The 13,796-nt window shown below is 35.7% G+C and overlaps 1 protein-coding gene and 2 pseudogenes across 1 annotated transcript; all 3 read left to right on the forward strand.

Moving 5' to 3' along the window:
• Nucleotides 1-1,825: 1,825 nt before the first annotated feature.
• Nucleotides 1,826-2,699, forward strand: LOC147928329 (uncharacterized; annotated as a pseudogene).
• A 3,112-nt stretch (nucleotides 2,700-5,811) lies between these two features.
• Nucleotides 5,812-7,063, forward strand: LOC104741909 (putative glucan endo-1,3-beta-glucosidase BG4 pseudogene; annotated as a pseudogene).
• Nucleotides 7,064-9,002: 1,939 nt separating this feature from the next.
• Nucleotides 9,003-12,826, forward strand: LOC104741910 (uncharacterized). Its single transcript, XM_010462835.3, has 10 exons — nucleotides 9,003-9,829; nucleotides 9,959-10,037; nucleotides 10,155-10,249; nucleotides 10,347-10,451; nucleotides 10,552-10,631; nucleotides 11,382-11,472; nucleotides 11,551-11,658; nucleotides 11,748-11,834; nucleotides 12,152-12,220; nucleotides 12,448-12,826. Exons 1-10 carry the CDS (start codon nucleotides 9,632-9,634, stop codon nucleotides 12,577-12,579), a joined length of 1,044 nt encoding a protein of 347 aa, XP_010461137.1. The 5' UTR covers nucleotides 9,003-9,631; the 3' UTR covers nucleotides 12,580-12,826.
• The last annotated feature ends 970 nt before the right edge of the window (nucleotides 12,827-13,796 follow it).

The raw sequence follows: 13,796 nt of genomic DNA on the forward strand, positions 1-13,796 counted from the left end.
TTGATTATGTGAGTTAGTCAATTGTGTGTGGCATAGAGTCCTAGAACTTCCTCTTTGAGCCTTCAATGAGATTTCACGGTATGTTGTGTTTTTCTTTGTGGTTTTGTTTTGTTTTATGCTTGTTAGCCTCTTTCTTGAAAGAGCAGAGGTTAAAGATGTTTGAGTTGTTGGTCGTGGACATGGACGTGATCGTGGTCGTGGCCGGGCAGTTTCCCGAGGCCAGTGAGTGTGTGGTCAAGAGTTCCACGAGAAGGCACGTCAGAGGGTCGCAAGCTTATCATGAGGGACCAGAGGGGGGTTAGCCGGTGAGTTTGCCGAGAGGGATGGGAACCCAGGTGTGGGGTTGCAGCAGGTGGAGCCCAGGTTCGAGATGATCGCTTGGCGGATCTGTTGACGTGCTGTTGGAGCGGTTACCGAGAGGGGTACCAGTTGAGGCTCCAGTTGTGCTGCATGTAGCAGGGTGCAGCCGAGGGCTGCGGATGTTGAGGAGTTTCCATCATATCATAGGAGGATGGAGCAGTTGTAGATGATACATGTGAGATTCTTCTCAAAAGGTATCGAGCCTAGAGAGGAGGATAGGTGGATGAATGCAGGTAGAGCAGATATTTCTCCGTTGGTGGGTGATCAAGTTTGATTATGGAACTTGAGTGGACATGTGTGACATTGTAATGTTATACTCGGGCCATGGGAGGTACTTAGGGTCGGGAGAAGTTTGTAGACGTTAAGGCTTGTTTCTCCTAAGGGGATGGTGATTCACATAGATACCGATAGCTCGAGAGACTGTGGGCCCAGAGAGTGGTAGAGGGGATGGTGTTCACCTGAGGAGATGAATAGTTCCCTTGATACCAAGATCTCGAGGATTGTGGTCTAAGAGTGAGACGGTATGACTCAAAGACAGTGGTCTAAGAGTGAGATCGCTATGGCTTGAAGGTTGTGACCTAAGGGTGGATGAGTTTGGAGCAAGCAATGTCTAGGACGTGAGTATAAGCATAACGACTGAATGTAGACCTAGGGATATTGATGGATTTTGGTTGTGTGGCCGATGGTGCTGGAGTTGTAACGCCCGACCGGCACCTCTCAGTGGGCCTCATGTCCACTCCTATTCCATGTCCACTCCTAGTCCATGGACCCACCTTCTTTAATGGGCCTCACGTCCTCTCACTAGGCCTGTGAGCCCATCCACATCTGACGGCCGGTTTGCTACGTCCGGGAGGTTTTAAAGACTTGTTACCGTCCCTAAAAATCACCACATGATCTTTCTCTATGTTTTTTCCTCACTCGCACAGTTCCAACAATCACTTTCCAGAAGGTCATCCATCCTGTGACAATTGCAGATCAAGCACGTTTAACTCTGGAGTTCTCTCAGGACTATAGACCAAAAAGATATGTGCACTTTGGTGACATAGGTGGGCAAGTCAATTCCTTTTAAACCTCTGCGCAAACCAGGATGTCACAAAAACAACATCGTTTTATCATTTTTGCGTTTGTTCTAGCAAAGAACAAAACATCGTCCTTTTACAATTGGGGGAAAAAATTAAATTAGGGTTTTGTGTTCTTACTCTTGTCGTAGATGAAAGTGAATTTCACAAAACAGAGAGTGAGTGTTCTGTCGAGATATGTGGTTTGTAATCGAAGGAGTCGAGATATCGTTTCACTTAAACGTGTTCGAAGGTCTAATCTGGGGTCCGTGAGAAGATAAAATCAGGTAACAATTTGTTTTTCAGTTTTGCAGTTTTTGCACTATATGCTGATGAAATAAGCGAGTTGTCGCTTGTTTTGATGTTAGTTTTTTAATATCGTTTTCAGTATGAACGCTGTTTTCAGTATGAACACTGTTGAAGTAACACTCTTTGTTTATCACGGTTGGAGTTGGTCGACTAATGATGATGGGAATTCTTATATTGGTGGTAAGATGTCAACGATTGAGTGTAAGACTGAAGAATTTTATGCAATAATGGGGAATCAATTGGGTGAGTCATTTTACTGGAAGAAGTTGTGGTATTTTTACCCTTTTGAAGAAACTAAGGGGCGAAAGGAATTGAGTGGAAGGAGTTTCAATAAGATGTGTGATGGAGCTCGATGGGTTAAGGTTGTTAACATGTTTTTGACCGAAGCAACAGAGGAACACGAAGAATATGAGGAGATTGGTGGTGAGCCATGTGAGGAAGAACTAAGAGTTGAAAGAAATGTGGCTCCTTTTGCTGATGAAGATGAGGATGAAGAGTTTGACTAACATAATCTCCTCCCAATTTTGATAATGAAGGTGACGAGGTGAGTTATGTGAGATGCAAGCGAGGAAGTGGTCAATTGAAGATGCATCAAGTGTTTGAAAGCTTGGATGAGTTCAGAGATGCCTTAGTATATTATGCATTAAAAAGTGGATGTAATACTATGGTCACCCGATGGATAAAAGACAAGTGTTCTGCAATGTGTGGAGTAGAAGATAATGAAATCCCTTCTGAATTCTGAATGGAAGATCTATTGCACCTATAAAGAGCCAATTGGAAAGTATCAGGTGAAATCAATTAAAGATGAACACTTTTACACGTTGGATAGATATTACAAGATCTTTAAATCAAGAGTTCTTGCAAATATTTTTCTTAAATCGAGAACAATGGAAGAGACTGTTATAAAAAAACTTCACATGAGATGAATGTAGAAAAGGAAAGAAGAAGGCAATTGATATTCTGAATTTCTGATTGTCACACTTCGATAATGCAAATTAAAATAAGTTTTAAATTTGTATAATATCAAATCAAACAATTAAGATCATTCATTTGTTAGATATAAAAGTTATTCGACTGATTACATTTTAGTCCACTCTAAATTAATGCACCAATTTTAGGTAGATTGGTTTTACTAAACTTGAAAGTGGATGCACAAATTATTGGGTTCGTTCAATGCATAATTAATTGGCTTTAGGATATCAACCAACAAGAGTGTTTGTTAAATTTATTCGACTAACTGACTAATGATTACTTTCTTATCCACTCTTTTTTGCTTTTTGTGTCGGTATTTATAATAATCAACTCTAAATTGATAATTTTAGGTTAATACCTTTAAATCAATAGAGATAGATTATCTAAACTAACAATTATTTTTTTCTGTTCACCAAAAAGCAATTATTTTTTCTGAATTTTGAAGTTTTGGGTATAGACTCATACACCAATTATCTCAGAATAGAGACAAGTGTGTAATAAATTGTCTCTCCCAACGAGATATCAAACTCGTGAAGTTATTTTAATGCAGTGGTCAATATTAAGTCCTTAATGTACAAGACACCATCACACCAGGGATCGAGTCACGCTCCTTACGAATATAGGTATTTGACTAATGGGCCGACCTGTTGTGCCTCAATGGCTGACCAAAAAAAAAAAAAAATCAAACTCTGTCCACATAGTTGGAGAGAAATGTTGGCCTATGATAAATATATGATTTTCACAAAAACATATAACTGTATCTTTCAAAAAATGAACTTCATTTCAGCTTTAAACACACAAAATTGTAATTGGGGAAGAATTTGAATTGTATGTACTGAAAGTTTCAAATCACGATTTTCTAAAAGTTCATTTTTGGGATATCTTGGTAATGTATGTAGCATGACCACAAGTATAATTCTTGGGTTCATCTTGAAGGATGAACCTCTCTTGTTCACCCCCTATTAATTAATCAATCATAATTTATATCATGTACTCTAATTAAACAAACAAAATTAATTAGTCTTATCTAACATAACTTAATAAGTAAAATAATACTAAATACGAATTTAAAGTCATTAACCCTAACATTATTTATAGTTTTAGTTATAAAATCTAAATTCTAACCATTTTTTATAAACTCAAACCGACATATAAATTTGTTTAATTGTAAAATCTAAATTCTAACAACTCTTTTATAAACCAAAATAGACATATTATTTTATTTTTATTGTAAAATCTAAACCTTAATACTTCCAAAATGACATATAGTTTTGTTTAATTGTAAAATCTAAACTCTAATTAACCCCTCTTTTATAAATTCAAACCAACATATAAATTTGTTTAGTTGTAAAATTCAAATCATAATTCTTTTTTATAAACTCGAACTAACATATAATTTCATTTAATTGTAAAATATTAACATTGTCTCTTCTTTTATAAACTAAAACCGACATATGATTTCGTTTAATTATAAAATTTAAACTCTAAAACTCATTTATAAATCCAAACCGATATGTATAATTCCATTCAATTGAAATCATAATCATTTTATATGAATTCAAACCAACATATAACCTTGTTTAGTTATAAAAAAAAAACTCAAACTCTTATTTATAAACCCTAACTGATGTCTACAGATTTTGTTTATCCAATTTGTTTGTTTTTTCAATTTAATTTTAATTTTAAAGCTAGTATTAAATGACATATTGTTGTATTTTGATTGATTAAGTAAGAACACGTGAATAAACAAATTCGCCCTTTAGGAATAAATCCAAAAAAAAGGGTCAATTTGTGTGATAACCAAAATCACTAATAAAATAGCACCTAATTCAAAAAAATAGGAGAATAGGATGATTGTAGAGTAAAATTACAATTTTATTGTTTTGTGGTAGTGTAGGGCAGTGGTGGCTGGTGGCCGCCAAAGGTGGTGACCGTCAGAGATGGTGGCCATCGAAAATGGTCGGAGGTGGTTGCTGGAAGTGGTGGCCGGAGGTGGTGACCCGAAGTGGTGGCCGGAAGTGGTGAACCAAAGTGGTGGTCAGAGGTGGTGACCGGTATTGATAGCCGGAAGTAGTGGCCAGAAGTAGTGACCGGAGGTGGTAGCCGATAGGTAGTGGTTGGAAATGATGGTAGAGAATGGTAATAGAGAAATAATCTTGTAACTATTATATAAAATACATATTATATCACATTTTTATGGTTAGTATAAGTAATGAATGAATTATTAAAAAAAAATTGTTATACAATGCAATTCCCCATTAAAAATTGTAACGTGTTTCCAATTTTTATTGGTCAGAAAAAAAAAATTGATTCATGTTGTGGTAAGCCTTTAGCTTTAAATAACGTTTTTATCATCTTCAAAACTGTAAAAGTTGGAACTAATCTTGGGATTTCATTAGTTAAGAAAATATAATATATTTTTTTATTGTTTCCTCTTACAACCTATCGGATAACCCCAAAGGGTTCATTGAACTTTTTATTCATCTTAATGCAAATCTTGCATATTGCAAAATATAATACTAGTAGATTATTAACAAGAAGAGAGTATAAAGATTGCTAAAATGAGTAGTTTTAGTTGTATATAACTATTAGGTCGAGTGAATAGCATTTGAAACTGTAACTTCATTAATCAAATTAACGTCTTCTTAATACTTTTATAAACCTTATATTATACGGAGTTGATCAAATATCAACACTTCAAAAATCCAAAATAAAGTATACATGATGAATCAATTATCAATGATTTTGGAAAGTATAAAGAGAACTTGGTCCACCTATATTCAAATTTATTAATCAATTTAATGATTTATGTATATATTCGTAGTCAAATTCACGTACCTTTTAGTTTATTTTGTTACTTGTACAAAAATATGAACAATACATGAATTTATTAATTACGTATATTTAATATATCAATTTACTCAAATTCACGTACTTTCTTGGGTACGTTTTTTCTAGACTGGAAATAGAGCTCAAATTCACTAATTATCAAAAAAAAAAAAAAAAAAAAAAAATACTACAATAAAGACTGGAAATAGATCTCAAATATGTAGCTATAAATATACACCCATATGCAACCTATACTTTGCAACGTAACAAAACAAATAAAGAAGCAAAGTTTGGTTCCTTCCTCTTTTACAGGCGCAAGTACGACCTTTTTGCTATCTCTACACAAAAGTTTCATCATGATCTATTCCTCTAAAAAGCTGTTCTTGTTCTTCCTCTCCTGCATTATAATGATATCCAACTACAACACTAGTGGCTTCTTAACCGCAACAAATAGCGTTGGTTTGAACTACGGCCTCCTCGGAGATAACCTCCCAACTCCGTCCAATGTTCTCAACCTTTACAAGTCCATAGGCATTAAAAAAATCCGAATCTTCGACCCCAGCACAGAGGTTCTTAAAGCCTTACGCGACCACGGCAATATTGAAGTTACTGTTGGCGTTAGGGACCAGGACTTGGCTGCTCTTGCAGCTAGCGAAGAAGCTGTTAAGGGCTGGTTTGTGACCAACATCGAGCCTTACTTAGCCGACGTCAACATTTCGTTCATTACTGTTGGTAATGAAGTCATCCCTGGACCAATCGGTCCGCAAGTGCTTCCGGTCATGCAGTCTCTCACCAACCTCGTCAAGTCAAGGAATCTTCCGATCTCGATAAGCACGGTGGTGGCTATGTCGAATCTCGAGAAATCATACCCACCGTCCACTGGAAAGTTCACGTCCCAGGCGCGAGAACAACTTGTCCCCGTGCTAAAACTGTTGTCTCAAACAAGTACGCCTATCCTCGTCAATATTTACCCTTACTTCCCTTACGCATCCGACCCATCGAACATCCGTCTCGACTATGCTACCTTCAACACTGAGGCCATCGTAGTCCAAGATGGACCATTGGGCTATTCAAACATGTTTGATGCAATCTTCGACGCATTCGTGTGGGCAATGGAGAAGGAAGGCGTGAAAGGTTTACCAATGGTGGTGTCCGAGACCGGATGGCCATCAGCCGGAAATGGGAACCTAACCACACCGGATATCGCGGCTACCTACAATAGAAATTTTGTGAAGCATATAGTAAGCGGAAAAGGGACGCCTAAGAGGCCCAACAAAGGCTTCGACGGGTTTCTATTCGCAACGTTCAACGAAAATCAAAAGCCGGCCGGTACTGAACAGAATTTTGGGTTGTACAATCCTACTGGTATGAAACCCATCTATAAGCTATTTTAAAGTGTGAAAGTTGCTTAGACTTTTCAGTTCACTAATAAGTGAGATTAACACATGTGATAAGCTATTGGCTTCTGTGAGATTGGTGATGAGATCTCGTAGCGGAACTTAATTGACATTAAATTTGGTAGTTAAAACTACTTTCTCCGGTTTTAGTTAATGGATTCCTTCATCCATCATAAGAGTATGCCATTTGTTTCGTATCCGTCTTGTTTGTGCATTTCTTAAATGAATATATTTTTTAATATTTATATATTGTTAAGCAAATCAGTCTCCCAAATTGTTTCAAAAATCAAGGTTTAAATAAATCTTAACAAACTGCATTCGTGTTGAATAATTACAGCGATCTTGATTACACAATGTTCTTTAGCATAATATGATTAAGATTAAATCCTTTTAACTTTGGAAACTCGTGTGAATTAATGTTTCGATATGAATTTAGGGTTGAGCCCCAAATTTGTTTTTGCAAATCTTGACAAATGTTTTTGGAGTTAGTCATCTTTTATAAATCCAAAAAAGTTTTACCTCTTACTAAATAAAATTTAATAGTAATCCTAAATGTCCATGTTAACTATTACACCGACTCCAAGACATACAATTAACTCAAAAACTAACGATGATATCTCATTTTCATGCTAATGTATTCGAACACAAATGTTCTTTACCGATCCAACGAATCTTTACTTTCTTTATTCCACATTGACAATTCGTAATAGCACTTGTTATACAAAAGAGTTTAAAAACTAGTCATGCATTGATGCCATTACGACGGATATACGAACAAAACTTCCTCTCCCTTCAACACGTTTTCTTATTACCAAAACCAATTAACTTCGGTCCCAAACCAAACTACCAAATGCAATTTACCGTTGCTTGTTGTGAACCATTGTGAGTTGTGAAAATCATATATTTTTCTTGAGACTCCATTTTGGATCCATCTCTTCTTCATTTTTTTTTTTTTTTTGCATTTAGGCCTTGTTCGTTTGGTGAACTAGACATAATATCAGGATATAGTATCAAGACAGAGTATTTAGACACAACATCTAGATGATGTTCGTTTGTATTATTGGTTAATGTGTCCATAAATTATATTTGGATGCAATTATGTTTGTTTTGTAAGTTGATATTTCGAAAATAAAATTTTGCGGTTTGCGGGAAAATGCAATTATGTTTGCGGTTTTAGCGAGAAAATAAAATTTTGCATTTTTGCGGGAAAACTTAATTTTGTGAGTTGGCCAAAAAACAAGATTTTGCGGTTTGGGGGGAAAACGAGATTTTGCGGTTTGGGGGAGGCAAACAAGATTTTACGGTTTTGACGGGAAAATAAAATTTTGTAGTTTTAGCGGGAAAATAAGATTTTGTGGTTTTAGCGAGAAAATAAAATTTTGCATTTTTTTGCGGGAAAACGTAATTTTGCGAGTTTGACGGAAAAACGAGATTTTGCAGTTTTGGCGGGAAAACGAGATTTTGCGAGTTTGGCGAGAAAATAAAATTTTACATTTATGCGATTTTGGCGAGAAAACGAGATTTTGCGGTTTTGGCGAGAAAACGAGATTTTGCGGTTTTGGCGGGAACGAGAATTTGTGAGTTTGGCGAGAAAATAAAATTTTGATTTTTTTGCGGAAAAACGTAATTTTGCGTTTTTGACGGGAAAACTTAATTTTGCGATTTTAGCGAGAAAATGAGATTTTGTGTTTTTACCAATTATGGATGAGTTTACCTCATCCAAACTCTCCAAAAAAACTCATCCAAAAATTAAGTTTTTATTTTATGAGTTTTCAAACCTAATCCAGTTCATTTCTTAATTATTACTAAACAAACGATAATAAGCATCTGCGTCTAGATACTACGTTTGTTTCACCAAACGAACAACACCTTATACGTTTAAAAGCTAAGCAAAACACAGCTTTATATCATATTAAAAACTGTTTAAAAATTGCCGACATGAAAAAGGACTATTCTAAAATTAAGTTTTAAGAAAAAAACAAAAACAAAGGATTGTGATGCTTAAGATTGCGACGTGGTAGGGAGTAGGGACTCGATCGGTGAGGGTTTTGTAAGAGCATGAGAAAAAAAGATCCTTGCGATTGACTGATCCGTCCTTACAACTAAGACACACCCAAAAGCTTCTTATTTTTCTTCCAAAACTAAAACTAGTTAACTTCGATTCCAAACTACCAGGAATGCAGACAAGTATTGCTTGTTATCAAAACCATTGTGAGTTGTGACAATCTTATATTTTCTTTGAGACTCCTCCTTCATTTTGAATCCATCTCTTTCTCCATTCTTTCTGCATTTATAGATTTTTTAAAAACTAAGCAAAAAACAAGCTTTTTAGTTTTTATTATATCAAAAACTGTTTAAAAATTGCCGACTTGAAAAGAAAGAAAAAAAAAAAAAAAAGACTATTCTAATTAATTGTAAGTATTATGAAAAATAAACTAAGGGGAAAAACAAAAATAAAGAAAGTGATGCTTAGATTGCGATGTGGTAGGGAAGGACTCGGTGAGGGTTTTGTAAGAGCATTAGAAAGAGATCCGTGCGAGATTGATCCGTCCTTAGTTACAAACTTCTTCTTCTTCATCTTCTTCTTCTTCCTCTCGTCTCTAAAAATCCTTCCTTTATTTCTGGGTCTTCTCGAATTATTTTCAATCTCTCTCATTCACAGACACTTACAAGTCCGATCTCATTCATCTTCGGATCCAAAACACCATGGAGGTTGAAGAAGAAGTGAAACGAATCGTCGAACAAGTTAAAGAGCTTCACGACTCTTCCACCTCCTTCGTATCTTCTTCTTCCCAAGAAGAGCTCTCTCTCCGTAAAAGAGCCTCCGTCGTTGACTCATCAATCCGCCGTCTCCACTCAACCCTTGTCTCCGACAAGCATCTCGATCCCAAACTTTTCGAAAAGGTCAAATTTTTACAAAAACCAATCTCTCTCTCTCTCTCTCTCTCTCTCTCTCTCTCTCTCTCTCTCTCTCTCTCTCTCTCTCTCTCTCTCGATTTCTCCGATTCTTAAATTTGTCTTCTTGGGTTACAGCTAGAGGAGGATCTGCAACGTGCTAGATGCATGCTTGCTGATGGAGACACTTCATCGTTTCTTCCCTCCAAACCTCAAGGTTCTGAATCTCTCTCCCTTTTGAGATCAATCAATGATCTAATCTCAGATTCAAGTTTTTTTTTGTGTTGATACAATTGTTAAAAGGATTAGACTTTGTGTCATGTTTGAAAAGCAGGACGCTTTGTAAGAATGTTTTTGGGACCTGTGAATGTTAAAGCTTCACGGAAAGATATACAGCTTAAAGTTAAAGAAGAATACAATAGCTACAGAGTTAGTATTATGCATTTCCCTCATTAATGTGGTTGGTTGGATCTTGCTTTGATGTATGAATCTGGTTAAAATTACTTGTCTTTTTACATGGGAACAGGATAGGACAGCTCTTCTTTTTCTTGTTTTCCCTGCAATTCTTTTGACATTAAGATCTTATGTGTGGGATGGATGTTTGCCTGCATTCCCTGTTCAGCTCTATCAGGTATATATATATATATATATATAATGGTTGAGTTTGTGTTTCAGTTTGAGTTACTTAAGCTATGTTTGTTTCGGATTGACATGTAATCCTCTTTTATCAGGCTTGGCTTCTGTTCCTTTATGCTGGTTTGGTTATGCGAGAGAACATTTTGAGAGCTAATGGGAGTGATATCCGTTCATGGTACTCTAATCCTATTCCTTAACAGTTAGTTATGATTGTTTTGCTATTGGTATCCAGTGTTTTAAATTTGAAATATTCTAGGTTGATGTAATTTTGTTATGCTGCTGAAATTCACATGATGTAACTTTGGGTAGACTAGATCATTATGTTGTGTTTTGCTACACTGTTCTGAGGTTTAAAATTCATTAGGTTTCTCCCTCCTTTGAGAGCAGGGTTCATTTTCTTTTGGACCATTCTCTTTAACCCATGAAAAATTACTATAAACTTTAGGTTGTTAGCGTGACTCAAGAAACTCATCAAATTTATTGTCACTGCCACTCGGTTAATGTTTTGCTACTCGTTGTGTTTTGCTCTTTTTTTGGTACCTCTCTAGGCTTATACTGATCGCACTGCTGGTGAAGGACATTAGAATTTAGTTAATGATAGTAATTGTTGTCTAGGAAATGTAATGCAGAAGGTTTTACACTGTGATTTACCTATAATTTGTCTCCTGTTTGGTATTAATTGGAAATATTGGAGAGCTGTTAAAGAGGTAGCTTACTTTTGTTGTCAGTTAGAGATTGATTCTTTAGATCATTTAGAGAATAGATGAGAAACTTTAGTGGCCTATAAAGGCCTCAGTGGGTAGAGGATTTTGATCTGCAGTGAATCATGTTATGTAGACTGATTTTAGTGTGTATGATCTTATCAACATATATTATCGCGTGTGTTGGAGATGACTTAAACCATTGGACTGATATGCATTTGCAGGTGGCTTTATCATCATTATTTTGCCATGGCAATGGCCCTTGTCAGTCTCACTTGGGAAATCAAAGGTCAACCAAACTGTGTTCAGAAGCAGGTAGTGGTCATTAACTTTATCATATACGCATAGTAAAAGCTACCATGCAAATGTATTGATCGTTCTAAATCTTTGCAGAAAGGAGTGCTTCTTTTCCTCCAATGGGCTATGATGCAAGGTGTTGCGATGCTTCTGCAAAATAGATATCAACGCCAAAGATTATACACTCGCATTGCACTTGGAAAGGTGCCATACTATTTGCATTTTTTCTCTGGCCCGAATCCTATTTGCCACTATAAAATGGCTGTAAAAGTGTGCATTATGGTCGTTTTCAGGCTAAAAGGATGGACGTTGTATGGGGAGAAACAGCTGGAGTAGATGGGCAATTGTTGCTATTATTTCCTATTTTGTTCACTTTACAGGTAACAGTTTTACCCTTAATCAATTTCACATAAGGTTATGCTAGAGCATATTAAAGCTTCATATTTCCTTCACCATAAGACCAGGGTTGTATAGGTTAGCTGGTGGCTGGTAGCTATTATTATATACTTGGAACTTAAATCTCTTTGAAGATATATACTAAGTAAAACCAAACTTCATGATGTCCTCTTAAACTTGTAAGATGGTCGAAACAGTGAAAGATCACCAGTTTAAGGGAAACTTCAGACTCATATTAAGTTCATAAGCTTGTTTATCAGATTGTAGCTAAACATGTTTTTATTCTACTTTGGAAACTCAGGGCTTTGAAGCATATGTGGGACTGCAGTTGCTTAGGACAGTATTTATGGGGGTAGTCGCTGAATGGCAGGTATATATCTATCTTCTGGCAGCATTTGTGTATTATAATATTATTCAATTGGTTTATTCACGCACCAGTCTGACGAAAAACATAAAATAGTGATGTAGACGATACTTGAATTAATATCATCGATATAGGAAACTCTTGTCCCTCTTGTTTCTCACTTCCAACCGAGTAATCCGCATAGTATGGTTTATCACAATGGTTTTCTGATGATAACGTGAATACTGGGGCAGGTATTGGTTTGTGGCATTCTTCTGGTTGTGATGGCCATTGGAAACTTCATAAATACAGTAGAGACATTAATGGTGAAGTCAAGGTTTAAGGCTAAGATGAAGAGAAGTAAAAGCAGAGCAGAACTCGACTAAACTTGCTAACTTATTATATAACTACAGCTTTATAGTCTCCAACTGTGGATCTTTTTCCCCATTATTTGTTTTACTTTCATAAATTTTGTTTTCTTGCGGCAAAAGTGACCTAAGAGTCTGGAAAAAAAAGGGGAGCGCCCTTTCTTTGTGTAAATGGAAGTGGGACTTGATGGATTGAATCGTGTTTTCAACTAACACTTGTTGGGTTTCCAATTATCAGATCCTTAAAAATGGTGTTGAACTTAAATTTGTATCTTTGTCTTTGTTCTTGGTACTTCCTCGTCAAAGGATCAATATATTTTACCTAGAATTTTTGGGCTTATACCAAGTAATCTCCTTGGTCTTTTCTCCATTGTTGATATTCGAACTCGTGACATTGAATACAACTTTTGTAACTTTTTGGGTAGGTAGTAGTACACTTGTGTTGTTCTGAGGATTTACGTGGTTTGGAGAAAAAAGACACAGAACAAAAGAATAGAGAGAATATTATATGGTTTTGTAGACAAGAAAAGATAGACAAAGCCTAATCAAAAAGGAAACTACACATGCATGTGATCAGTTACTTATACAGAGATCTTAATCTTTTGAGTTAATGGTGAGATCACATGTGAAAATGTAGATTACATGTTGGCTTTTTTATAAGGTGACCCTCATTATACGTAATTAAAACAAAAATAAATGTAAAGTTGAGAGTCTAATTAATAAAAGAAAACAACAAAGGCACATGGGTAGGACAGGCTCATTGGTGTATTTTATACACAACAACTACATTGTAATATATCTGTATAATTAGATACATATACGTAAATATATACAAATGATTGCACGTTGGGGCAGCTGTGTAAGAAGACACAAAGAGGTGAAAGCAAGTTGGCAATCAAAGTGGTACTTACTCTTTTCTTACCTGTACCCATTTCCTCCATTATTACTCTCTCTATCAAAAAAGATACAGAATCTTTTCTTTTCTTCTTCTTTATTTTTTTTTCATTTTTTTGGGTGTGATCATGCTGTCTCAATCCATGTTTCTATATTCTCTTATATTCAAATATAACCATCTTCTTCTTTTTTTAATACGAATAGATTAAATTTACGGTAAATTCTGAAACAGTTTTCTTGAAAGTATTTAAAGAAAAAACCATAAAAAATATATTAAAAACAAGAAGGATGAACGATGAGTTAACATGAGAGTGGCACGAGTCTTGTCGTTGTAAGTACAA

This window comes from Camelina sativa, chromosome 14 (assembly GCF_030686135.1).
Source record: "Camelina sativa cultivar CO46 ecotype springtype chromosome 14, ASM3068613v1".
Classification (NCBI taxonomy): domain Eukaryota; kingdom Viridiplantae; phylum Streptophyta; class Magnoliopsida; order Brassicales; family Brassicaceae; genus Camelina; species Camelina sativa.

Excerpts from the sequence above, each read along its gene's own strand:
- LOC104741910 (XM_010462835.3), top strand. The coding sequence starts at position 9,632 with ATGGAGGTTGAAGAAGAAGTGAAACGAATCGTCGAACAAGTTAAAGAG. Across the intron at positions 10,038-10,154 it reads TCTTCCCTCCAAACCTCAAG|GACGCTTTGTAAGAATGTTT; the intron begins GTTCTGAATCTC and ends TTTGAAAAGCAG. Across the intron at positions 11,473-11,550 it reads CAAACTGTGTTCAGAAGCAG|AAAGGAGTGCTTCTTTTCCT; the intron begins GTAGTGGTCATT and ends AAATCTTTGCAG.